Source organism: Centroberyx gerrardi, chromosome 3 (assembly GCF_048128805.1).
Source record: "Centroberyx gerrardi isolate f3 chromosome 3, fCenGer3.hap1.cur.20231027, whole genome shotgun sequence".
Taxonomy (NCBI): Eukaryota; Metazoa; Chordata; class Actinopteri; order Beryciformes; family Berycidae; genus Centroberyx; species Centroberyx gerrardi.
The window spans coordinates 18,752,153-18,776,529 of record NC_135999.1 but is presented as its reverse complement, the minus strand read 5'-3'; the positions used below and the strand labels follow the sequence as shown (position 1 = coordinate 18,776,529).

At 43.4% G+C, this 24,377-nt stretch overlaps 4 protein-coding genes across 4 annotated transcripts; 2 read left to right on the top strand and 2 right to left on the bottom strand.

Annotated features, from left to right (window-relative positions):
- Window positions 1–1,989: 1,989 nt before the first annotated feature.
- Window positions 1,990–3,966, top strand: gprc5bb (G protein-coupled receptor, class C, group 5, member Bb). Its single transcript, XM_071927764.1, has 3 exons — window positions 1,990–3,097; window positions 3,390–3,502; window positions 3,922–3,966. Exons 1-3 carry the CDS (start codon window positions 1,990–1,992, stop codon window positions 3,964–3,966), a joined length of 1,266 nt encoding a protein of 421 aa, XP_071783865.1.
- Window positions 3,967–6,836: 2,870 nt separating this feature from the next.
- On the top strand, window positions 6,837–11,774 carry knop1 (lysine-rich nucleolar protein 1). Its single transcript, XM_071927730.2, has 7 exons — window positions 6,837–6,901; window positions 7,346–7,420; window positions 8,332–8,400; window positions 8,510–9,835; window positions 9,920–9,991; window positions 10,647–10,715; window positions 10,835–11,774. Exons 2-7 carry the CDS (start codon window positions 7,394–7,396, stop codon window positions 11,138–11,140), a joined length of 1,869 nt encoding a protein of 622 aa, XP_071783831.2. The 5' UTR covers window positions 6,837–6,901; window positions 7,346–7,393; the 3' UTR covers window positions 11,141–11,774.
- Window positions 11,775–12,161: 387 nt separating this feature from the next.
- Window positions 12,162–17,640, bottom strand: exosc1 (exosome component 1). The gene is made up of 8 exons (XM_071927706.2): window positions 17,589–17,640; window positions 16,294–16,409; window positions 15,942–16,016; window positions 15,253–15,341; window positions 15,095–15,128; window positions 14,894–14,944; window positions 14,392–14,476; window positions 12,162–13,639 (listed from the first exon to the last, which is right to left on the bottom strand). The coding sequence occupies exons 1-8, from the start codon at window positions 17,614–17,616 to the stop codon at window positions 13,533–13,535; spliced, it is 585 nt and encodes a 194-aa protein (XP_071783807.1). The 5' UTR covers window positions 17,617–17,640; the 3' UTR covers window positions 12,162–13,532.
- Window positions 17,641–18,255: 615 nt separating this feature from the next.
- pgam1b (phosphoglycerate mutase 1b) lies at window positions 18,256–24,014 on the bottom strand. Its single transcript, XM_071927686.2, has 4 exons — window positions 23,644–24,014; window positions 19,727–20,001; window positions 19,437–19,617; window positions 18,256–18,961 (listed from the first exon to the last, which is right to left on the bottom strand). Exons 1-4 carry the CDS (start codon window positions 23,780–23,782, stop codon window positions 18,792–18,794), a joined length of 765 nt encoding a protein of 254 aa, XP_071783787.1. The 5' UTR covers window positions 23,783–24,014; the 3' UTR covers window positions 18,256–18,791.
- Window positions 24,015–24,377: the final 363 nt, after the last annotated feature.

The window sequence follows — 24,377 nt, the reverse complement described above, 5'->3', positions numbered from 1 at the left end:
TGGCTTTATTCATGTCCTCTCAAGCGCCAACATGAAGTCATTGGTGTGACTAATGACTTCTGACATAGAACGAAATAAACAGAATGAATTTATTTTGCATGTTCTTTTTTCAACAAAAAGGTATTCAGCAGCATCCAAAGAAGAGTCTTGTGATGGGGAGCCTGTCTGAAAACTGAAAATAGAAGGTTTTGAAGTTTTTGTGTTGTTAGTACCCCCATCATCTCTCACACAGAAATACTGGCATGTACAGTATGCTGCACCACGCATGTACCTGTGCATACACACACGCGCACTTGCACAAGCACACACACAGACACACACACACACACACACACACACACACACACACACAAATGCACTGCGTCACAGGCCACAGGGGAGGAGATTACTCCAGCCTAAAGGCAGACTTGGCTGAGTCATGTCTTCCAGAGTGTTATGCAACGTTCTCTACTAGGACGGCCACGTGGGTACAGTACTCACCTGTGTTTAGATCGACCATCTGCCCCTTCCCTGCTCCTTCTGCCCCCCTCCCCATCCCGTCTTCACTCTGCAACGCATTCTGTCTCCAGACACCTTGCAGCTAAATAGAGCTCCAATTGTTTTGTTTCAATCTGGTGTTTGCGCAGAGCGAATTAAATCTACATCTCATGCAGCTTTGGTTGTGCAGAGCAGTGGTACATGAGGAAGATAAGACCGTGAAGCCAGGAAATAACAAGATGTGCAGCCGAGTGACTAATGCTGGATTACAATGACTTTGAATGGCAATGTTTATATACTTTTTTTCCTGGCAAGACAGGTGCTCCAGCAATTCATAAACCCCCATGTGTGGGTGGACAGAGGTAAAGATTGGACTGCATCTCTGTTGACACCTCCGCAGATTCAGCGTGAAGCAAGGAGAAAGAGAGAGAGAGAGAGAGAGAGAGAGAGAGAAAGGCATACAGACAGAATGAAGAGAAAGAGAGAGAGAGGAGGACAGAAGGAGTGAGAGAGGCAGGGACAGTGAGAGAGAGAGAGAAGAGTGAAAGAGAGACAGAAGATATATTTGGCTATGTGGGTGTGTGAAGTATCAAGGCATGCATCATACATTGTGGATCTCTCTTGGAGCAGCCGGACGAGCCATTGCAGCATCAAAACATGTTATTTGTTTGTGTGACAAAATGCGCTGTTTCGTACTTTGAAACACACTAGGAATTGTGTTGGCGGAGAGAAACATAAAAGACTTTTCATTTTCAAAGATACAATGGAAATGCTTTTCTTTCTGCTCTTTTTTTCTCAAGGATTTCATTAATTGGGATTTAAAAAAAGACTTTCTCCAGCTGAAGTGACGCCTACTGATCTGTGAATCATGCAGGGAAAATGATGATGCCTCTTCAAAGTCAATAATTCAGTCAGACAAGAATCCATCTGAGGTGAGTTGGAATCATAAGGATTGACAAGTTAAATCATTTTAGTATGTTCTGATGTTTTGTGTGTATGTATGTATGTGTGTGTGTGTGTGTGTGTGTGCGTGTATGTGCGTCTGTGTGTGTTTCTCTGTGCTTTTGAGTACTGAAACTCGACTTCTAAAAGCCCAGTATGCAATGTAGTCAGCCCACGCTGTTTCTCGTTCCCATGGAAACCATTGCCCAGTGCTAAAAGCAGTTCTGTGCTGGGCTGTGCACTGTGTGCGTCTATGTGTGTGTGTGTGTGTGTGTGTATGTGTGTATGTGTGCCTGAAAGGGAGAGTGACATATTCCCTTCTGAAATAAAATAGTGTTATCAGACCTTAATCTATCGATTGCTGTAGTGTGTGCTATTGTATGACTAGAATTATGGAAACACTGTATAAACTAATGTGATTTATCACTACGTTTCTCCATCCCACAAACATCTCTGTATCTCTGTCCACACTATCACTCTCGGTTTATTGCTTTTTATCCCTCTGTACCTTTATACCCTTCTCTCTCTCTCTCCTTATCACTCCATTCTTCCTCGTCCTGTCTCTCTAAGATGGCCGTCAGCCGTATCATCTTCTGCCTCCTGGCACTGATTGGCTGTGGTTCATCACACTCCTCTGCTCCTCCACGGGGATGCAGTGTGGACGTGGACCCTCCGTACAGAGTGCTGTGTGACCTGGAGTCAGTTTGGGGGGTGGTTCTGGAGGCGATGGCCTGCGGAGGGGCCGTTGCCTCCCTGGTCCTCTCTCTAGTCCTCCTCGCCAGGCTGCGCTCTATTTGCGACCCTGCCAGGCGCTCCGGCCTGGGGCCTCTTCTCCTGCTCTTGGCCACGCTCCTGGGGCTCTTCTCCCTCTCTCTGGCTTTCCTGGTAGGGAAAAACCAGGCCCTCTGTGTGGTCCGCAGGGCCCTCTGGGGGCCCCTTTTTGCCCTCTGCTTCTCCAGCTTGCTAGTCCAGGGTGTGAGGCTCAGGAGGCTGGTGGCTGGCAAGACTAGCCCAGCAGGGGGCTGCCTGGCAGGGCTTGGGATGGCCTTGGCCCTGGTTCAGGGGATCATTTCTGCCGAATGGGTCCTGCTGACTGTAGTCAGGGAAGGTCACCCGGCCTGCGACTACCCGCCTTTAGACTTTGCTCTGACCTGCAGCTACACCCTGGGGCTGCTCCTCATAGCTATGGGGCTTTCGCTGGGGGTGGTGCTGTGTGGAGGAGAGATGGAGGCAGAGGGAGGAAGTGGAAGGGAGGAAGATAGAGAAGGAGTGAGTGAAAAACGGAGATGGAGGTGTAACGGCGTCTGGCTCTTCCTGTCCTGTCTGGCTTCAGCACTGCTGTGGGTTGCCTGGCTGGGGTTCTATCTGTACGGCAGCCAGGCGCTGAGGGTGAAGGGGAGAGGGGAGAGGTTCGGGATGGGGGGAAGGAAGGGCGTGAAGACGTGGGACGAGCCTGCGCTGGCCGTGGCCCTGGTCACTCAGGGCTGGATCCTGCTGCTGTTCCACGCTATCCCAGAAGCCCACCTGTGTCTGCGGAAACCTCTGTCGTCCACCGCGCAAGACTTCTTTGACACCAGTCAGCCTACCCCTCCGCCACACTTTGGAGAGGAGCTCCCCACACACTCTCACCGGTCTTTCCCAGATAACCAGGCCTACTCCATGGAGGAACACAGTGCAAGTATGTTACATGTGTGTGCGCATGTGTGTGTGTATAACAGAGCTAAAATCACACCTCTGATAGGAAAACCATCCTTTCAAACCATCAAACTCAAGTCCATTGGTAAAGCAGTCATCTATGATGCCAGGGACTCCATAAACTAGAATTGTTATAATCCAGATGCTATAATCCTTGCTAACATGAATGACACCTGTAACATGTGTGTGTGTGTGTGTTTGTGTGGGTACCTTTTGCATCTGCCTGCTAAGGTCACTGAATTTGCTACATGGTTTTACCCTGCTTGGTCTGTCAGCTCTCCGAGGCGGAACGTACCACAGCAGCCATGGGAGTATCCGTCCTGGCATCCCCTTCAGAGGTCACGTCTACCAACCCACTGAGATGGCCCTCGTCATGAACGGTGGAACAGTGAGTGTGGCAGAAACAGACCTGCTATCTCTCTCTCTCTCTCTCTCGCTCTCTCTCTCTCTCTCTCTCTCTCTCTCTCGTTGTCAAAGCATTTGCAAGGAATATATGTGGTAACAACTGAACAACTGCACAAACAATATTGAACAGGATACATTGAGCATAGCCTACATTGTCAACTCTAAATGACATGACAGAATTGAAAATGACATAAATCATAACTGATCAGATTCGTTCTTATAGCTCTGAAGATCTCTCTCTCTCTCTCTCTCTCTCCCCCTCTCTCTCTCTCTTTCTCTCTCTCTCTCTCTCTCTCCCTCTCTCTCTCTCTCTTTCTCTCTCTCTCTCTCTCTCCCTCTCTCTCTCTCACCAACTAACTAATGCACCATTTTACTTACCAGCTACTTGTTTGTCTCTTGTAGATGCCTACAGCCCCAATTAACTACACTGGAAGACAGTTGTGGTAATATAGGAGGCAAGACTCGAAGACAAGAGGATCCACTGGCTGGTGTCAAATGTGTGATGGTAGTAGAAGTTCCCTGTTGCCTAAGAAGAATGAAGTATTACAGACATCAGTTTGAATGAGCTCTTGGATTTGATGGGAGCTAAAACTGTTCAATGTATTTGTGTTTCCAGATACATCTATGAATTTTACAAACATATATAATAGTATTTTTGTTAAGTTTTCTTGATTGTACTTGATTGTGAGGGCATTTACAGTGCATTCTTTTGATCAGCACAGATCTGCTCATGAAATCTTGCTTGTAACAAACTGATGAGGAGATGGACTCATGTTATCTTGTATGAGGATCAAATACTAATGTGTCCGGCAAGCCATTGAAGGGAAGTAACTGAATCAGCTGCCACTGGACCAAGAGGCAAATTAAGATTCAAGTAGGGACTTTAATTTGCATTTACTGTACAGCTAAACACTTTGGAAGAGCAAGGCTCTGAAACCAGTGCAGCTTCTTGCTGATCACCGATCATCTGTACTGTTTGCTTCGTGAAACTTACCTTTAGTGTTGTGATATTTATAGCTTCTCTTTCTGTTTGGCTTAAAGCTGCGATACAGGAAGACCTTCATGACGTTCATGTAAATTACCTCAATACACCCACAAAGCTTGCCTGCCCCCTCTACTTCATGCTGAAAAGACACCAAGGACACTCTTGCAGTATTTTTCTCTTCAAATCTCCTTTTTATTAGCACTGACTAAAAATCTAATCTAAGTGCTACTAGATATCATCCATGCTTTACTTAATAGACCCTATCTTGACCTCTGGAGTGTTGAGGGAAGATATAAAAGGCAAAATAAAAGTCCATAGCTTTGATATGCATGCAAATAATTAGTTTTTTAATAAGAATATAGTAAATAGCTATTCAGTACTGCAATATATATGTAGGCCTACTGCAGTAAAGGGTTTGCAGTACTTTTTGAAGTTGTGAATTTGCACTTTATCAGCTCTAATCATGTCTGGGCATTGTGACAGTCTGAGATTTGAATGCATGTAAAAGCACATTTAAGAAATGATGTAATGTGTCACAATTAATATTGTATTTTCAGTGTTTTCTAGAATTTTTATATATACATTTTGAAGGAAAATACCAGTTTTAGTGAGTTTTTCACTCATCTATCTCATTTGCTCACTTTAGATTCAGCAAGGCGATTGATTGAGTGTGTTGTGAAATGTAAATCAGCATCACATTACATTCTGCTGTTCATAGAATCCCATTCAGGTTCAAATTCCATCAAATATCCCAAGAACATTCAGTCTGAAACAATGATCCATCATGGTGAATTTAACTGGAACCTTTCAGAATGAGCAATATATTTAACATTTGAAATGAATTAAGATTATTTTCCATGTGTACTGTTTACATTAATGACACTACTGAGTTTGGCTCCAAGTCCATTTGTAGTTTTAGATTTGTAGTTGGCACTGACTGTGATCTCATAAGTAGGCTATGTATACAATGAAATAATATTATTGCAGGATTTTAAGGGAGTAACGCTACACAATAGATGTGTAATTATGTAATTATCCCAAATGTGAAAAAACACTGGTATTTTCCTTTGAGAAGCCTTTGTGATAGTATTATCACTCTTTTATGGCAGCATAACATGAATGTCTGTAATGTGATTTGCACAAAGTGGCTAACACATCGGTGCACATTTTCTTCACTCTTAAGTGTTTTGTTAAATACTTTCTTGTTGTTAAATTGACGTTTCCTCAGCCTCTTAACCTTTACGGTGCACTGGCCTTGGATCCACTTTACTGCAGTAAGTTACTTTGCAGAGACGGAGCGAGGAAGAATACAGTCGATTACTACTGTGAATCCCTAGAGGAGGGTATGATGTTGTTCTGAACCATTTCTCATACAATAACAAATTAAATGGCTTTCTGGTTAAATACTGTGGAAGGCTTTTTGTTTTGAAATGTCCTAGAGCTAAGTTTCAGATGGAAACTTGCGGTGCATATGAAAATAAATTTTTAAGGGATCCTTCCAATGCTTTCCATGGTCTTTTAGTGTCTTCAACGTCCTCCTCATCTCCTTACTCTGCACCTTTTGTCTCTCTCTGACCCAAAAGCAGAAAGGCGCAGAGACATCAGCAATGAAAGGCCAGGTGTTGATTACAAATTCTTTTGTGGATTTGGATTTGGACGGGTCACATTCCTGAGGAGGAAAGTTTTGTGTTCCTTATTTCCACAAATGACATAAAACACTATGCCAGGCTTCACAAGAACAGAGCAATGTTTCATGATGCATTTAATACGTTCGATTCCATCACAAATTAAAATGCACACATCTCAGATCCAGTCAGTCACGCAGTCACTAAACTAAACACTCTCCACCATATTAGGTCAGGCTATAATCACACTTGTCATTCTACCTTTCTTCTCATTTCTGTCCTTTTTTTTAGCTTTTCTTTTGCAGCTACTCTCATTTTCTCACTCTCCTCTACTAATCCCTCCCTCGCTTATTAGGCCTACTTTCCTTCCCAAAAAGAACCCACTGTAAATCAAATTTTCAGTTTTGGGCCCCAGCACTTTACATTTTATAGACCCTACAAATAGAGATTAGGTCACAGAAATGTATTTTGTCCCAGAGACACCTACCTGGGGAAAAATATTGGAAAATACTGGAAAAAATGAAAACTTGAATCATCCCCTTAAAGGCTCAGCTTCAATACAACAACTTCTTCTGCTCAGAAACACACACACACACACACACACACACACACACACGCACACACACTCACACACACGCACACACACACACACACACACGCACACACGCGTTGCTATAGACGCTTGGCAAGTCACAGGAACAGGAGGACGAAACTACTTCCGGGGTAAGAGAGTAGTAAACGCGTTCCCACGTGAATTGTTAGAGTGTGCAAAGTGAGTAAACTGTTGTTTTCTATTCAGATTTTAGATTGGTATTTTACTGGAATGAGAATATAGTAGTCTTACCAGTTTACTGACATTTCCTTTCAATGTCAGCGTTACTTTTGCTAGTCGGCTTCTTGCTTAGCTAATGCTAGCTAGCAGCAGTTCGGTAGCTAACGTGGTTTAAGACTAGAGGAGGTGCAGTGAAGAAACTCGGGCAGCTCAGTTTGTCTGCAAAATGCTTTTAGCTTGCTGTCATTGTAGCCGTGTCAACTAAAAGTGGCAAGTCCCCCTTTACATGTTGCTTTTGGTGAAGCATGTAGTAACAAAACACCTCATGTAGCAACAGGGCTACTCTGTGATAACAGTTCTCTATATGTGTATGTGCAGTGGGGCTGAATGCATGTTAATTTGCCTTAATGAATAAGACTATATTTACTTTATGTTTGATTTCAGACGGATTCCGATGAGGACGTGATCTTTGTCTCGGAGAAGAAAGTACATATGTCCAATGAGATTGCCATTGACAAGGTACTCACCTGCATCATCAGATAGCAGATTTTCTATCAGAATCTATTTTATTCTCCAAGTACAACGTTACCTGCTTAATTGGTGCTGGCACTGACACACACACACTGAAGACCGATACACAATACAGGATTGACGCACTAGGTGTAGGAATAAACGTAACAGGACTATGCATATAAGACATACTGTATGTAGACTAAACATGAGCACACTACAAGTTTACATTCAAAACCAAAGAATAGCTCCAGTGTAGCAGCACTGATGCAACTGTTAACAGTAGTGAGGGAGTTAGTGAGTGTTCAGTTATACGGTAGGCTAGTGTACCATAGGCTCCCTGTCATAAGCTGTGCAAAACAATCAGAAGGATCTGCCAGGGCAGAAAAGTCACACCTGTATGACAAGGTTGATACATAGAAAATGCTGCTTAAATGTAAGATGTGCACAACACAACTTGGTTTATAGACAGCCAGAATAACTAATATGAGCGCACACGTGCAGAGTACCACATTAGTCATTATACTGACACTTACCCTGTGTGTTTTAAATATTTTGTTTTTTTAGTTTAAAATTTGCAAGTGGTACAAACAGTGGTGAAGTTGCAAAGCCCCTTCCCCATTTCCTGAGCATATCACCCACCTTTACAATCCCTATTTGTTCCCTAACAGCTTTCCTCGCCCCAAAAATACCATGTGTGATAAATGTTAGTGAATTTCCCAAACAGATGAAAAGGTGCATGGACAGACAGGCAAACATGCATACAGACAAGATGAGACAAGTCAGGTGGACTAACAAGTAGACAAAAGGACAAAGACAAGAACATAGACCATAGACATGCATAATGACATGTCGGTATGTTGTAAAGGTTTTTATAACCACATACATTTTGATACAACTTCATGTTCCGTTCCCTGCAGGTAAAACGACTGGCCCTGCAGAAAGACATTGATCAGGAGTCCCAGCCTAAGCAACCAGCCAGACTTTTGGTTAGTGTCTACTGCTCTCTTAAACACACACAAACACACACACACACATTCTGCAACCTCGATGTTTTTATTTAGTATTCTTTCTCAGCAATTAGATTTCTCTCACCAGGCAGGCCAGAAGATGGTTGCTGTGGAGATGCCAGTGGGCAAGGGGAAAAAGAAGATGCAGGTTGTCAAGGGGGATGAGCAGAGTGTAACGGAGAGTCTTGTAAAGAAAGAGAAGAAAAGCAAGAAAGGACAAGCCGCTGCACCTGAAAAGGAAGACAGTTCTCTTGATGAGGGGAGCCTAGCGGGAGTGAAAAAGGAAAAGAAAAAGAAGAATAAAAGTGTTAAAGTAGAGGAGTCTTCAAATTGGGATGGCGGTGGTGAAAAGGAGAAAAGGAAGAAGAAGAAAAAGATTGTCAGTGACTCTGTGAATGATGCCAACGGGCATGATGTCGAGGAAAAGAATGGAAATGACAAAGGAATCGGCAAAAAGAAGAAACAGCCGGCTGAGGAAGAAAATGCAGGGGAAACTGCACAGAGCTTGGCAAAGGAGGAAGGAGAAAAACAGAAGAAAATTAAAAAGAAGTCCGCACAGTTTGAACCAGTGGAGGAAAATGTAAAGGAAGAACAAGTAGGAAAGGATAAGGTGCTGAAGAAAGCCAAGAAGGCAAAGACCAATATTTTAGTTGCAAGCGGCGATGAGACTGAGGAGCAAAGTAAAGACAAGAAAAAGGGAAAGAAAACCACTGAGAAGAAAGAGAATAAAACTACTGAACCTACAGAGGAAGGAGAGGGCGGAACAACGGTATCAAAAAAGAAAAAGAAAGCTAAAATTAAATCAGAGAACAATGGAGAGAGGTTGGTGACACCAGAGGGTGAGACCGGAGTGGTTGAGGAAGTAATGGTGAAGAAGAAAGAGGCAAAGACTGCGCTTGAAGCTGCAACTCCAGAGGGGGCAAACGAAGCAGGAACACAGGAGATCCAACACAACGCCAAGAGGAAGAAAGCAGGCAAAGATAAGCTTGAAGCTGTAGCAAAGGAGGAAAAAGAAATTAAGCACAACAAGAAGAGAGGAGGAGAAGAAGAGAAGAGTGAGGTAGAGAGCCGAAAGAAAAAAGGAATAAAGGAGCGGAGGAGAAAAGTGTCTGCGGAGGCCAGTGAAGTAGAGGAGAGGGAGCCTAAGAAGAAGAGGAAAACGGCAAGCTCAAAGGGAGAAGAGGAGGAACCGCTAGTCATGGAGGAGGAGCGGAGTAGGGAAACACACACTGCAGCAGCGGCTGGTGACACAAACGGCAAGAAAAAGAAGAGGAAGAAGAGCTCCTCTGAGGTTAAAATAAAGGTGGAGAGTGAGAAAGAAGCAGAGGAGGGTGTTGACACTTCCGCAAAAAAGAAGAAGAAGAGTAAGAAGATCAAATTAGAGCAGGTGGACGATGAGCAGGAAGACCAAGGGGTGAGTGTGTGTGTGGTCTGAGGTTATTGACACCATGCTTGGATGTTGTGTTTGTGTGGTGAGTTACCCTCGGCTGTGTTTCAGGCGACGCCCCACATGGATGTGGTCTTCCTGTCAGAGAAGACTGGAAACACAGATGAGGTGACCATCAACCAGGTAGACTGCCTCTTCTCATAATCACACACATCTCCATGATACAGTAGATCCGCTTAGATGGCTGACATCTTTTTGTCCTTGTTCCGTTCCATTCCTGTGAATCATATCACTGCAATGCAATATGTCCTTTATATGAAAGCAATATAATAACTGACAGTCGTTTTAGTGACTGTATTTTTAAGATGCAAAGCAACTCATGGACCTGTAAAGTCGCTCGCTCACTTGCTCACTCACTCACTCACTCACTCACTCACTCACTCACTCACTCACTCACTCACTCACTCACTCACTCACTCATAGTTAGCTTGCCTGACCCCTAGTGGCAATTAGGAGGCATGGCAATGTCTACAGACACTGAACCAGGATCATTCACTCACCTCCTCTCTGCTATACTGCTGAACTGTGTAGGCTGCTTCACATCTATGATATATTTGCTCTCACATAGATTTTCAGTGGTAACATTTTGTGCTGTTCTATGTTGTATTTGCTGTCTTTTTATTGCCACTGCCTTTTCTTTGTAAAGCACTTTGTAAGGCTGTTTTTTTTGAAAAGTGCTATATTAATAAAGTTTATTATTATAAGTAGGCTGTGGTTAAAAAAAAGTGATACACTAATACTTGTAACTTATGAGTAACACAGCTGCTTTTTGTCATAGGAAAGAAGACTGGCTCTACAAATGGAGATTGACAAGGCATCTCAACCTCGAATACCTGCTAAACCTTCGGTTGGTGTCAACAAATAAAACTGTTTTGGAAACACAATAAAATAATCTAATATACCTTTGACTTTTTTCTTTGCTGTACTTAATTTCTAATATATATCCCCAACATTTATGCTCCTCAGGGTTTGGGCCAATGGGGCACCGCCCAGTTCGACAGCTCTGCACAACAGCAGAAGTTCCTCCGGTTGATGGGTGGCTTCAAAAAGGGCGCCCAGCCAGCTGGAGCGGGCGCTGGACGAGAAAATATGGCGCTGGGGAAGGAGGCACAGCAGAACTTGCAGCAAGCGCTTCAGGGAGAGTTTGAGCGCGCTCAGTCCCGCCGAATGGACTTCAGTGGCAGGGGGGCAGGACTTGGGTTTGCAGCACCGTCCAATAAGAAATTCTCCATTGACGTCAATGCATGTCGATCAACCCGCTTTGATGATTGATCAAACTAGGGGATTGTATTAGACTTGAATGGAGCTGTGTGTGGTTGAATGAAATGTGTGGTTTTGTATGTATGTTGACTGTTTCTGTTCATATTATGGAAAGAGGCCAGTCTCTTCTGTTTGTTTGGTTCCAATGAGGCCACATTCATCTTGCAACAGATTGTCTATTAAACTTGAATATAAATGAATACCAGAGAATCACAGAATGAAAGTTGTACATGTATTAAATGTCCTCAAAGTTGACATGAAAATCTAGTTGAACTGGGCTGGTTTTTACCTAAAACTTGAGTTTTACATGTTCTTGCCTTTTTGGTTTGAAGCCATCATCAGAACTCATGTGATTCATATGGATCGGTGCTGTGGCTATACTGGGACGGGCTAAAAAGTTATGTTTTCCTTATTTATGTGCTTTCCCTTGTAAAAGGTTTCCAGACATTTAACACAAGGTACAGCAAAGGACTTTAGAAAACAGTTAGCTACTCGCATAGATATCAGGTACCTTTGATGTATAGACTGTTCAGTTATGTCCACATCTTATTAATGACAAATATACTAAATGCATTACATGCAATGTCAGGTAACACATTGACTTTATCTTTGTTGTCTTTGATTACACACTTATTCACTAGTGCAATATTTTTCATGACAGAAATGAGAGTGATGAGGACCCAAGGAAAGGTATAGGGCATGTAGCAGAGGGAGATCAACCCTGAACTGCAGTTTAAGGTTATGTTGAAACACCCCTACTGGACTTGGGGGAACTGTGAGCTGGCAGGACGCAAAAGCAAGTGGACTGAGGTGTATAGCTGATGTATCAAACGAAGAGCGTAGTGATTGGATGGTGAGATAGGATGTGACCAACTTTCCTGCCAGAGGTAAATTGGTATGAGGAGCTGTGTGAAAGTGCACCGCTGGGGGGGGAAATGGATGTGTCAAACATGAGAGTCACTCCTGAACTTTAATCGACTCACTCAAGTAGGTCACTAGCATCAGTCTGGATAAAAAGAGGAAAAACTCATGCTGAGGGTTTTGATAATCACTTTATTTCATTCTTGCACATGACCTCTAGACAGAAACAGAATGAGGAAAGGCAAAGTTTTTTCAAAGTGAAAGTAGAAATAACATTTCTCCTTGGTTGTTGCAGGGTCATACTCATTTAGTTCTGATAATGTGCTGCAAAAAGAAAGCACACATTTGACTATCATGTGTTGTACTTCAATATTCCATGTGTGTTAGCTATCTTATGATTATTGAACATAAGGCTCACTTATCAATCACATTCACTTTCCTTAAAAACGTACGAACCGGTGTACAGACGACCCCCAGCCTATTCCCCTATCCCGTTACATGAAACTGGAAAAGCTGGATAGGAATAAGGAAAATTAGCCTCAGAAGATCCAACTGTCTTTCAACTAGGTTAATGGATTTTTTCCCCATCATCTCCATCAAACCACTTATATGGACCATACACATAAAACAACTCAGCCACTCAATGACATCATACAGTTCTCCCAGCCAATTCTGAAGCGCAGCGCTCGCTATGCAGCATTTTTGGTCTCAAGTCTTTTTGTTTCAGACCAAATACAGTTGTTGCCCTTTGCAATAATCTGTCTGGTTACAAAATTCACTGTTCATCCATGTTTTCTTTGCATGATATGTAATCTGGGCTAACATTTAACAAATGGGTTTATGCAACCAGCAATCTGCACCAAGTGCTTCAGCCTGCCAGCAAGCTGATGATGAACAAATGTTCAAATGCCATAACATCGCCAAACTGAGTGAATACTGCATCTATGAAGAAAAGAAAAACTTCTCTGCCATCTATTTTGCTCTAACCAAGATATTTGCTGGGAAAAAAACTGTTTTTTCTTCAGCAATTGGAAAATTCTGGTTTCTTTAGCCAGGCAACATCGCAATATCACTTTGTAGGTTGGAGGTTGCATTGTAACGTCCTGAGTAAACAGTCATTTTGTTTGCCTTATCAGCTTGTCATCTTGGCCATTTTGGAGGCAACTTGAAAACCCATTTATTCAAATTGTAGCCCTATGGAATGCTTGAGCCTTGCTGATACATTAACTTACATCTCGATTTAGAAAAACCGCCTTAACAACAGTGACTGGCTTGTTTATAATGCACCCTGACAGACTTTTGCAGTTAAGCGAGATGCTGCTTCCCTGTTTCAAGCTGACAAAAGTGGATGACGACATAATGTACTGAGGGACAGGTATTAAAAAATAGTAAAGACATCAAGCCAGGAAATAGCCCACGATATGCATGCGGTCCATTCATTCAGATCTTGAGGACAGGTCCTGTGTTTGTGTGAAGGGGGGAGGGGAAGCTGTGTGTTCCTTGTGGAAGAAGTTTCAGGGCTCAGGCTCCTGCTGCAGCCACCTCATGCCTGCAAATACTCCGGCTGCACCCGCGCCACTTTACGGAACTCTTTGGCATGCGTCCGTGGGCACTGCATCTCACACCAGCTGATGGGCACCATCTGGGCACCTGGTTTACAGGAAGGCAAATGTGGTGTACATGGGATGAAAGAGACAGAGATACAGGAACATAGGTAAACATTTGTACTGTGTCATTAACATCACAATATAAATTCAGTTCAAAGTTTTACTGAAAACTATAGAGAGGCATGTGACTTCACAAAAATGGGGTCCCTATCCTGTGGATGAGGCTTTTTTTCTACAAAACCAAAGAATTGGTCCAACATGGAAAGAGAGTTCAATACAAGCTCAGTACTTCTTATAGAAAATAGTCTTATTGTTGCCTGGGAAATATGGGCCCAAGTCTTATTTTCTTAAAAGCATTGCAATCTCCATCATTACTCTTGCAACTCTGCATAATGAGTATTGAGTCAAATGTACCAAATGTCCCCTGCCAGGTGTCTGCCCCATTTCCATGCAGGTGCGCACAGGTTAGTAGATCAAAATTGGCACCACAAACAAATGACTCTATACTGTCTCAATGTCCGAGCGGATGCTTGACGAAAGAAGTTGAAACCGTCTGTGCCTAAGTACCACTGTAGTGAAAGTTGCAGTCACATAAAATAAGGTGATCATTTGCTATGACTTTTTTTCCCTCCACTTTTATTTGGACAGTTGCTCTTGCATCATCTTGTGTTGAAGTGGGGTCATATTTATGTATGCAGTGTTGTGTTCGTATCGTCCAGGATTTCAAGTTTAAAAACAACAAGAACAAATCCGACAAAATTGAGCAACTAAATCTAATTGAGCAACACGCCTTACCTGCTTCACTGTGTGCCACCACCACTCCCAGCTCATTCTCTGCTGTAGTCAACAGGTAGTTAGACTGCACATCACCAAGAGAAATCTGGTATCACAGGTCAAGGGTCAGCAACACAAAGGTAAACACAAAAGATGTTCACACTACAGATAATGAATCAGACATCACCAAGATAGGATTTTAGAAGGGGAATTGTCATTTGAAAGAATTCAGGGTAAATATCTAAAAGCAGTTGCAACCTAATCAAAAAAATTGAAAATATAAGAACTATGGTAAAAATGTGCAAAAGCGGCGTAGTCACCCCACCAAGTATTCTTATTTCAAATACCAAATCATTCCCAATAATCATGGTCACACTACATGACTTTTTGGGAAGCCGTTTTGTTAACTGTACTTCAGATACTCAATTATTGAGGAAAAGGCACTAAAAAAGCAACAGTAACAACCAAAGCATTATTAAAATTGTTTGTATTTGTCATTGACCCAGGGGAAGGTAAAGGATACCACTTTAGCCAGGACGATGTCACCAGGTCTGAAGCTTTTGTATGTCTCCACCTATAAACGATGAAAGGGAAAGGCTTCAGTGGGTAGTACCACATACTGTAGCAGTTCACACTAAACGTGACATCTCAGTTTCATAAATAAAAAGGAGGCTACAGGAAAGGTAGATGGATGACCTGACTGAAAGCATGAATTCAAACACACCTTGTCTTTCTCTGTTGCTCGTACATCTTCTTTTCTGTAGAATGAGAGAGAGTAAGCTCAGTTTAGGAACAGAATAATCTGGGGTTTCACTGTAATACCATAGCCTCATTATTTGTCAGAGGGACTAGTCTGTATAGGCCTTTAGTTTTTGTGGTTACCTGATAGTCCCTCTGAAGCGGTCCTTCAGCGGCGTGGAGCCCACATAAAGGATGTGAACCTTGGCAAATCTGGGGTTAATGCTGGTCACCTGTCCAATCAAAGAGTAGCAAAGTTCAACACAAAACACAGGCTTGGTTTGATGCTTGGTAGCACTGCTGAGATCATACTATAAAGCAAGGAATCTCTGTCTGTGTGTCCTTCGCATATCTCGAGAACCGTTCGTCCGATCGACTTCACACTTGGCGGGTGTATTGCTGGGGACCCAAGGACGTGCAGTGTCGGATTTGGTGCAATTTGGACACGCGACACGTTCAATATTAATAAACTTTGAATAAACAAGCTAACAGCGCTCTGTGCAGCAGCGGGGCGAACGGGCACTGCACTAGTACGAGTAAATATCTAACAGTGGCTAGACAGGCACCAGATGATCACTGAAGGCACTCACTCACTTTCTGCAATCTGGTAGTGGTTACATCTTGGTCTATCATAAAAATGTGTGTGCTGTTTGCAAAATATACAGATCCCTTTCTCAACTCTTGCCTTAACTTGCACAACGTCATCGATCAAGATTAAAGTACTTTGTTGGCCAGTGTACATACGGTAACTGGAATGTGACTTTTTGGAAAGTGCGTGCAGCATGTGTGTATTTAGTGGCCAGTGTGTAGAGTGGCTGAAGGCTGACCCATACCTTGCAGGTGACTATTGCGCCTACATCTGGCAGTAGTTGCGTTTCCGTTTCCCTCACCACTGAGATCACTGGCAACTGCAAAGAGATGAAAGCACACGCATGAATGCAAACACACGTGGAGACGCACAAAACCTGTTCAGTCCTTATGATTCCAGTTGAAAACAGCCTGAAGAAAAGACCTGTCACACAAAACATAATAATGCATATTTCCTCTGAGGCACTGAACAAACCTATTTTGTTGTGCAATACAATTATTTTTGCATTGCAACACAGCTGACACTGCTTCTACAGCTTTCTGCTACAGCTACGCCCCTCTCTCCTACCTGCACCCACCACACCCACGACCCCTCACCTCCTCTCCCTCGTTTTTCCTCAGCACGTAGCCTGCTAGTGAGGAGTATATGTAGCCATGTCGGAGGTACACGCCTGTGCCAGGAATACAGTCTTCTGTGCTGCATAGCTTGTCACCTGGGTACAAACAAGAGGGCAAATACAGAGGCACTGAAAGACCAAAGGAGGGAGATGGGTTGGGGAAAGGTTGTACATAAGTATCCCCACACTTCTAACAAAAACTCTAACCGCTAGAGAGGACTAGATTGGGCTAGATGTCCCAGTGACATGTTTACATGTCCAATACTTCTGCCTAAGAATCTATAGAAGAACATGCTTCGATATATAAGGTACGTAAGTTCAAACTAGGACAGGGCAACATCCTCCCAGACAAACAAACTCCAGTCTGCACAAAGGATTGGATTCAACTCATATTAGACCTGTGCCTTTGGCCCAAACTCCCCTTGATCTGAGGCAGAGGAGAACTACTGCTCTAAAATCACTGGCCAGGCCGCTTTGACCCTTTTCCCTTGCCATTATCTGACAAGAAAAGCTGACCCTGTATCTGCCAGGACTGACACCAACCCAGGCTGCTACTATCTAGAACTGTGCCTATGTGTAACTCTGCAAAACACTGAAACACACACACACACACGCACGCACACACACACACACGCACGCACACGCACACAATTAGACCTCATACAACTTCTATGTGAACCAATTTGCTACCAGTTTTTTTACAGCTTGTTGATGCTGGCAATACCACTGCTTATACTCAATCAAGGCAATAAAAGTGAGGATTTCCCGTTTACATGAAGGGTGAATCAAAACAAGTGAGAACTGGAATGCTAAAACTGCTGCTGTCCCGCCGGAGGCGATGGGCAGGGCACGTCAAGAGGCTGCCGAGGAGCCCTGCCTTGGAAAGTAAAAGTCAACAACTTGCAGATAGCTACGAGTCCCAACCGAACTACACACTTGTTTATCGTGGAGCAGTGGGATACTAGCCCCAAAACACATGCATCGTCTTACACTGAAGCGATATGCCCTTTCCTGGCGGCTGTTAGTCAGATAAAAGTGACGAAATATCAAGTTAAATAGCAACGCATCGACAACACTCGAGCGCATGGCAGCTAATGTGAGCTGGTTAGTCACAGGAAAGAGATTTCTCACTGTCGTACTGGAGTTCCGCTGTATTTTCTAGCAAAAAAAATGGCGACATAAACAAACGCTAAAACATACAAATACTCTCACAACATGCTGTGTGCTTTAAATCTGCATTAGAAGCACGTTTACGCACAAATTTACGGGACTCACCTGGAACACACAGCTTCATGGGCGACATGTTTTCAAGAAGAGCAGATCGTCAGCCAATTGGCTGTGACGAAGGGCCCGTGTCGATTTTGATTGGCCGTTCACACGCTCAGCGGAAGGATGGACGGCTAGCTACGCCATGTTTGTTGAGGCACATGGAAGCACTATATTATCACAATAGGTTTATCTTCTCTGGGACACGTGGGGAAAACTACTATCACACTATCTAACATGCATTATTATGGTTAATTTATGGCAATTTATAACCGCTAAATTCATATTCTCAATCCATATAATAATCCTAACAATCCTAGAAAAAATGGATAGGAGGGAGGAAAATTATAAATCCCTAACAAAAAAACACAACACAACACAACATTCCTATAATATTTCTATGTGAACCTACGGTGTATCTGTGGTCAATAGTGAGTTTATAGTGATCTCTATTTTATCTTCTGTAGAGCAAGTATAACATTGCTATAATTATTGTTGTGCTGTGATATTTATACTATGCCTCTGAAAAGTATTAAATGATTACTATAGTTCTTTTTCATAAGGGATTGCACCCATCCACTGATTCCCATACCATGCGATTCACACAGAAGGATGACACAGGAGCAGCCCAACAGGACTGGCTGACAACATAATGTAAAAAGATGCAAGACACTGATAAGCGATTTAGTCACATAATGGTTCATAACATTTATTCAATTTCACACAATGCCACAGCAAACAGAAATCAGCAGTGCAGAGCATATCAACATGCTCTTTTGACAATAGCCAGTGTTACCTTGGTTATACTGTTCGCACCCAGCTTCATCTACAGGGGGGTGTAAAGAGGAATACTTGGGATGACTTTATAAGGTTAGTCTATGTTTGCTGCTATTTGCTGGTCCCTAATTTGCATTTTGGTCAGTGCTTATCATGGTCCATATCACAGCTGATACCCATTGTCTAATACTGAAAACTGTGTTTCAATGCCTTGGTATGTCGCAAAAGTATAGACCAATCAAATCAAACACCAGATTGTAATGTTGTGTATGTGTGTGAAAACTGGGTAGAATTGAACTGAAGTGCATGAGTACATCGTGTATAGCATGTGTGTCTGTGTGTATGTATGTGATGATACATAAATAACCTTGCTTTAACTTGGTAACTGAACAGCACATGATTGATCTGTACTCCGGCCCTCGGGGGGCGAGGTGCCTATTTCTTGGCCTTGCCCTGAGCAGCCACAGCCTCCATGGCCTTCTTCACTGTCTCCTCGTCTCCCAGGAACTGCATGGGCCCCACAGGCTTCAGGTTCTTGTCCAGCTCGTACATGATGGGGATGCCTGTGGGCAGGTTCAGCTCCATGATGGCCTCCTCTGACATACCTGCAAACAATCAGAGTCATGCAGAGCTTATAACCCATTTGCATGCGTGTGTCTTTCTGCTGTCTGTCCATCAGCGTATTTAAAGCCACCACAGATAAGTTTAATAAGTTGACATTTGGGGGGGGGGGGGACAAGTGTGTTTGTCTTCCTATTTTTCTCCAAATATACCTACTGCGGCTTTAAGATATCCATCCATCTAGCCACCCATTCATTCTTGCATTATTCTTGAACCTCTTCCTTCCCCTTACCCCCTAGGGCTGGGCAATAATTCAATATTATCGTTTATTGTCTTTCAGTGCAATCATTTCATGATGACAAGGTGATTTTGGGAGATCGTGACGTACAATTCTGCTGTCTAAATTGATGATAACAAGCAAATTTTATTTAAAAACTCAAAAAACAAAATGAAGTATGAAACATTTTCATATTAATATTAATTATTAATATTATTATATCAATATTATTTATACCCTACCCTCAAGGTGCTTGACGATGCCCCGGAGACTGTTGCCATGGGCAGCAATCAGAACCCTCTTTCCATCTTTGATCTGGGGGACAATCTCATCGTTCCAGAAGGGCAGTGCCCGGGCGATGGTGTCCTTAAGACTCTCACAGCTTGGCAGCTGGTCGTCCGTCAGGTCGGCATAGCGTCGGTCCTGCCGCAACACAGAAATGGGTAATGTAAATGAGATGTCTGTGTATGTAAGAGAGAGAAAGAGAGAGAGAGAACGAGCCGATGGTTCAGTGTTTTCCTTGTCGTCTCACCTTGCTTATGTTGTTATAGAAGTCATGCTCCTCCTCCATGGGTGGGGGAGGAGTGTCAAAGGAGCGCCTCCAGATCTTGACCTGGGCCTCTCCGTGTTTGGCTGCTGTCTCCGCCTTGTTTAGCCCGGTCAGGCCGCCGTAGTGGCGCTCATTGAGGCGCCAGGTCCGGTGGACGGGCAGCCACATCTGGTCGATGCCGTCCAGAACGAGCCACAGGGTGCGGATGGCCCGCTTCAGGACAGAGGTGTAGCACACATCGAATTCATAGCCAGCATCTGGAGAGAGAGAAATGAAAAGCAAAACAAAGAAAGAAAGAAAGTAAATGTTAGATGTATACGTTCATGAGTGTGTGTGAGTGAGAGAGAGAGAGACAGCATATGCAATGTGTAAAAATGGTTTATGAACAAGTGTAAGGTTATGTATGTGATTTCTTTCTTGGTGTTAAAGGTGAAAAAAATCCTTTTCGATGCAATTTCACTCCACTTGATGGGAAAACATCGCCACTGTAAATTGCTCTTCTACCAGCACTCATACATTTACATTTGTTTAGTCAGTGGCAGAGCTAGTTAAAGAACATTGGAGTGTGGGCTCTGCAGACCGGTCCTGCACAGACTTGTCAGAGAGGAGCACCAATTGTGAGCAGTTTTCATTGGAGGGTGTGTCAGATTCATAAGGGCAACCTTCCCTGGAGGTTTATTTGTAGGTCAGAGAAAGCCAACAAGAGTGTGTGCATGCACAAAGGAATAATGTGGAGGACTGTTTCGAAAACTGCCCTGGTCCTTCCCTCTCCCCTCCACATAACCCTAAAAAATCCAGCAGCATGAATAGCACAATTTTACATTGTAAACAGCTGATGATAAGGAATGATAAGGAAGGTATCTTTATTTGGCAGCCTGACCTCCTGCTCCATTCTTTCCTGGATCTGAATGACACGTCTTTGTATTTATCATTACTAGGGATTTTGACAAATCCCTTAATAGATATTTTGACATAAACAACTTACAGTTGTTTGCCAACTACAGATAATTCATATGTTGGTTCTAGGGCTGCAGCTATCGATTATTTTAGTAATCGAGTATTCTACCGATTATTCCATCAATTAATCGAGTAATCGGATAAGAAATACTTTTGCTTTATTAAAGAGCAATAGTAAATATACAAAAGAGAAAAGCTGTCCGCACGAAGCTGTCCATATGACACTGTGATTTACTGAAAACGAGGTGAAATAATTATTATTATTGATATTTATTATTAGGCCTAAATATCATACAAGTTCATAAGACTGGCTAATGTACATTTATTTACTATGTTGAAGGGTTGCCCTACACCTGCTGACCCTACTCACTGCAATCAAACTAAACTGAATATACCTGCTGTATTGGACTGGTGCATTTTAGGCTCCAATTGCTACTTACACCACCTGATATTTTGCTTTCTGGGGTATTTTATGCATCACTGTGAGGGGAGTAGGTGTGTGTGTGTGTGTGTGTGTGTGTGTGTGTGTGTGTATGTGTGTGTGACTATCATAATAATAACATGAATGAAGCTCAGGCTTTCACAAATTGACTGCAGCATTTTATTCTCTGTGGTTATTTTCTTGAGCAAAACTTAGCTAACTTAGGGACATCATAACTAGCCACCATATTGATTTACGTTCTTAACTAGCCATTACATATAGCCATAATTAACGTGCATTCTTTACTAGCCTTCATGTCATCCCGTTTTAATATTAAGTGCTGACTCCGCCCACCCGGGCCAGTTTCGGCGTACGCCGGTAGCAATTACAAGTGGACCCTATCCTACAGTCCCTGCTCTCAGCGGAGGGAAGGAGCTACGCTGTGTGTGGGAAGCGCTGTGACTAGGGCTGAAACGATTCCTCGAGAAACTCGAGTAACTCGATTACTAAAAATCATCGATGCAAATTCTTTGCATCGAAGCTTCGTTTAATCCATATAACTATATACACGCTCAGTGTTTCGCACGGATGATTATTACTGTTGCACAACGCGCTGGAGAAAGAGAGAGAAAATAGCGAGGGGCGAAGAGAAGAGACAGGCCAGAGAAAACGACAGAAAGTGTCCAAAGTTTCGGATCCAGTGTTGCCAACTTGGCGACTTTGTCGCTAGACTTAGCGACTTTTCAGACCCCCCTGGCGACTTTATTTCTCAAGAGCGACTAGCGACAAATCTGCCGACTTTTTCTGACCATGGGAAGCAATGTTAATGTGTTGAATCCCAAAGCATTTGGCAATAAATTGGTTCGGCTGATGCTGGTTTTCTCTACTTGCTTGTCTAATCCAGAGAGGTCTGACGATCACAGCGCTTCCCACACACAGCGTAGCTCCCTCCCTCCGCTGAGAGCAGGGACTGTAGGATAGGGTCCACTTGTAATTGCTACCGGCGTACGCCGAAACTGGCCCGGGTGGGCGGAGTCAGCACTTAATATTAAAACGGGATGAGATGAAGGCTAGTAAAGAATGCATGTTAATTATGGCTATATGTAATGGCTAGTTAAGAACGTAAATCAATATGGTGGCTAGTTATGATGTCCCTAAGTTAGCTAAGTTTTGCTCAAGAAAATAACCACAGAAAATAAAATGCTGCAGTTTTTTCTGTCGTTTTCTCTGGCCTGTCTCTTCTCTTCGCCCCTCGCTATTTTCTCTCTCTTTCTCCAGCGCGTTGTGCAACAGTAATAATCATCCGTGCGAAACACTGAGTGTGTATATAGTTATATGGATTAAACGAAGCTTCGATGCAAAGAATTTGCATCGATAGCAAATACAAGGGTCCACTTGTAATTGCTACCGGCGTACGCCGAAACTGGCCCGGGTGGGCGGAGTCAGCACTTAATATTAAAACGGGATGACATGAAGGCTAGTAAAGAATGCACGTTAATTATGGCTATATGTAATGGCTAGTTAAGAACGTAAATCAATATGGTGGCTAGTTATGCATCGATGCAAAGAATTTGCATCGATGATTTTTAGTAATTGAGTTACTCGAGTTTCTCGAGGAATCGTTTCAGTCCTAGTTGGTTCTAATCTTTGCATTTCCCACAGTTTTTTCCCCCTTTTCAATAAACAGTGTAGGCCTGTTAGTGATAAAAGATGGATGAGAAAGAAGGGATGTGGAAGGGAATGACATGGCGAAAGGCCAACTATTGTGTATAGTGTATTCATTTACTTGTGTTTACTGTTATACAAAGCCACAATTTGTGCTACACATGATTCATCCCATTGTCTTCAATATCAAAGGCTTGATGGTCAAACAGTGTTCCTCTAAACAGCTTTTATTATAAGATACATGATGTTGTAATGGCCACAAGTAAAGGCCGCCTAGTTAATTTTGTAATAGTTTTAATGGAGGACATGGTTTGAGGAACTGCTATGGAGGAAGAGACACAGATATAGCAAAGGGAACATGGTTAAATATGTGAGACAAAGTTATAATGACGGATGATACAAAACCAAGGAACCAGCTAGAGAGGTGTGTGAGATCATGAGCTGTGGAGAAGGGAGGTTCAGGAATATTACTGGTAATAGCGCCAGCTGGCCGGGGTGAAGGCACTAAAACAAAAACGCATGGTCACCCTATTTGTAACACGAGTAAATCGTCAACAAGCTCAATACAAAAACGATATATTCTCGTGGAAATGCATGAATATTCATTGTCTTATTAAAAAGAAGAGCACTAGCCCATTCTGAACATGATACTCTGTTATTTCCCTCCCTCCTCTCCCTGCCTGTCTTGTCGCAGTGGCCTGGCTACCTGTTTCCCCAGCCGGGCCGGGTTGCATAAGCACGGCTTGCTGGCTTGCAGTGGCTTAATCCAAAGACCGAGAGAAAGGCTGATTAGGCCCCCTGTGATATTATCTGATGGTGTATCTATGTATTAAAGTAGAGTTTGAGCCTTCGTCACCTTTCAGGGCCTGTCCGCCTCTCTTCGCCTCCTCCACCCCGGTATCACTCAGGTCCGCGTCGAACCATCCGCAGAATCGGTTCTCCTGGTTCCAGCAGCTCTCTCCATGGCGGATCAGAACCAGCTTGTACGCGGCCATCCTCACACCGATGCCCTCTGCGCTGTATTTCCGGGAAGTTACGGGGAAATGACTTCTCTTCAAACGCGGTGGAAACGTCCGCAGGTGTGTCCTGACTTCGCTGTAGCCCCACAGACGGCTACAGAGAAACTGGCGCTGTATGATTTTTTAGTGCAGAGTGGAGGGACTATGGCAGCGGGTTTATAGAGTTGGCTGGTCTGTCTGAACTTGACAGCTCACACGACCCGAGCTCCCTTCCTGCTGGCTTCCACCAATCAGAGTCCGAGCTGTGCGCGCCGGAGGAGGGAGGAGGGAGGCAGGAGGATGCGCACAGCAGCACGTCCACATAACCAGCGCATCCTGCAGGCTGGCACTTCTGCTGCATCCTCCTGTGGAAAGACTATGAAAACTGCCGAAACAGAAAAATATCATGAGCGATCACCATAGCCAACGGAGAGAACAATATAGCTCTGTTAGTGGCAAACACGAGCCACGTTATAGTGAGATGATGCAACATGTCACAGGTTAAATCCAGATCCTCATTAGCACAATAGCATTTTATTGCTTTTCTAATGTAAGCTGGCCAGTGGATATGTCAGACTGCACAAACTATAGC

Excerpts from the sequence above, each read along its gene's own strand:
- exosc1 (XM_071927706.2), bottom strand. The coding sequence starts at position 17,616 with ATGTCGCCCATGAAGCTGTGTGTTCCAG. Across the intron at positions 15,129-15,252 it reads CGCTTCAGAGGGACTATCAG|AAAAGAAGATGTACGAGCAA; the intron begins GTAACCACAAAA and ends CTCATTCTACAG. Across the intron at positions 14,945-15,094 it reads GAGCAACAGAGAAAGACAAG|GTGGAGACATACAAAAGCTT; the intron begins GTGTGTTTGAAT and ends CATCGTTTATAG.
- knop1 (XM_071927730.2), top strand. The coding sequence starts at position 7,394 with ATGTCCAATGAGATTGCCATTGACAAG. Across the intron at positions 7,421-8,331 it reads ATGAGATTGCCATTGACAAG|GTAAAACGACTGGCCCTGCA; the intron begins GTACTCACCTGC and ends CGTTCCCTGCAG. Across the intron at positions 9,836-9,919 it reads ATGAGCAGGAAGACCAAGGG|GCGACGCCCCACATGGATGT; the intron begins GTGAGTGTGTGT and ends GCTGTGTTTCAG.
- gprc5bb (XM_071927764.1), top strand. The coding sequence starts at position 1,990 with ATGGCCGTCAGCCGTATCATCTTCTGCCTCCTGGCACTGATTGGCTGT. Across the intron at positions 3,098-3,389 it reads CATGGAGGAACACAGTGCAA|CTCTCCGAGGCGGAACGTAC; the intron begins GTATGTTACATG and ends TTGGTCTGTCAG. Across the intron at positions 3,503-3,921 it reads TCGTCATGAACGGTGGAACA|ATGCCTACAGCCCCAATTAA; the intron begins GTGAGTGTGGCA and ends TGTCTCTTGTAG.
- pgam1b (XM_071927686.2), bottom strand. The coding sequence starts at position 23,782 with ATGGCCGCGTACAAGCTGGTTCTGATCCGCCATGGAGAGAGCTGCTGG. Across the intron at positions 20,002-23,643 it reads AGGCGGACAGGCCCTGAAAG|ATGCTGGCTATGAATTCGAT; the intron begins GTGACGAAGGCT and ends CTCTCTCTCCAG. Across the intron at positions 18,962-19,436 it reads CATCGTCAAGCACCTTGAGG|GTATGTCAGAGGAGGCCATC; the intron begins GTAGGGTATAAA and ends GATTGTTTGCAG.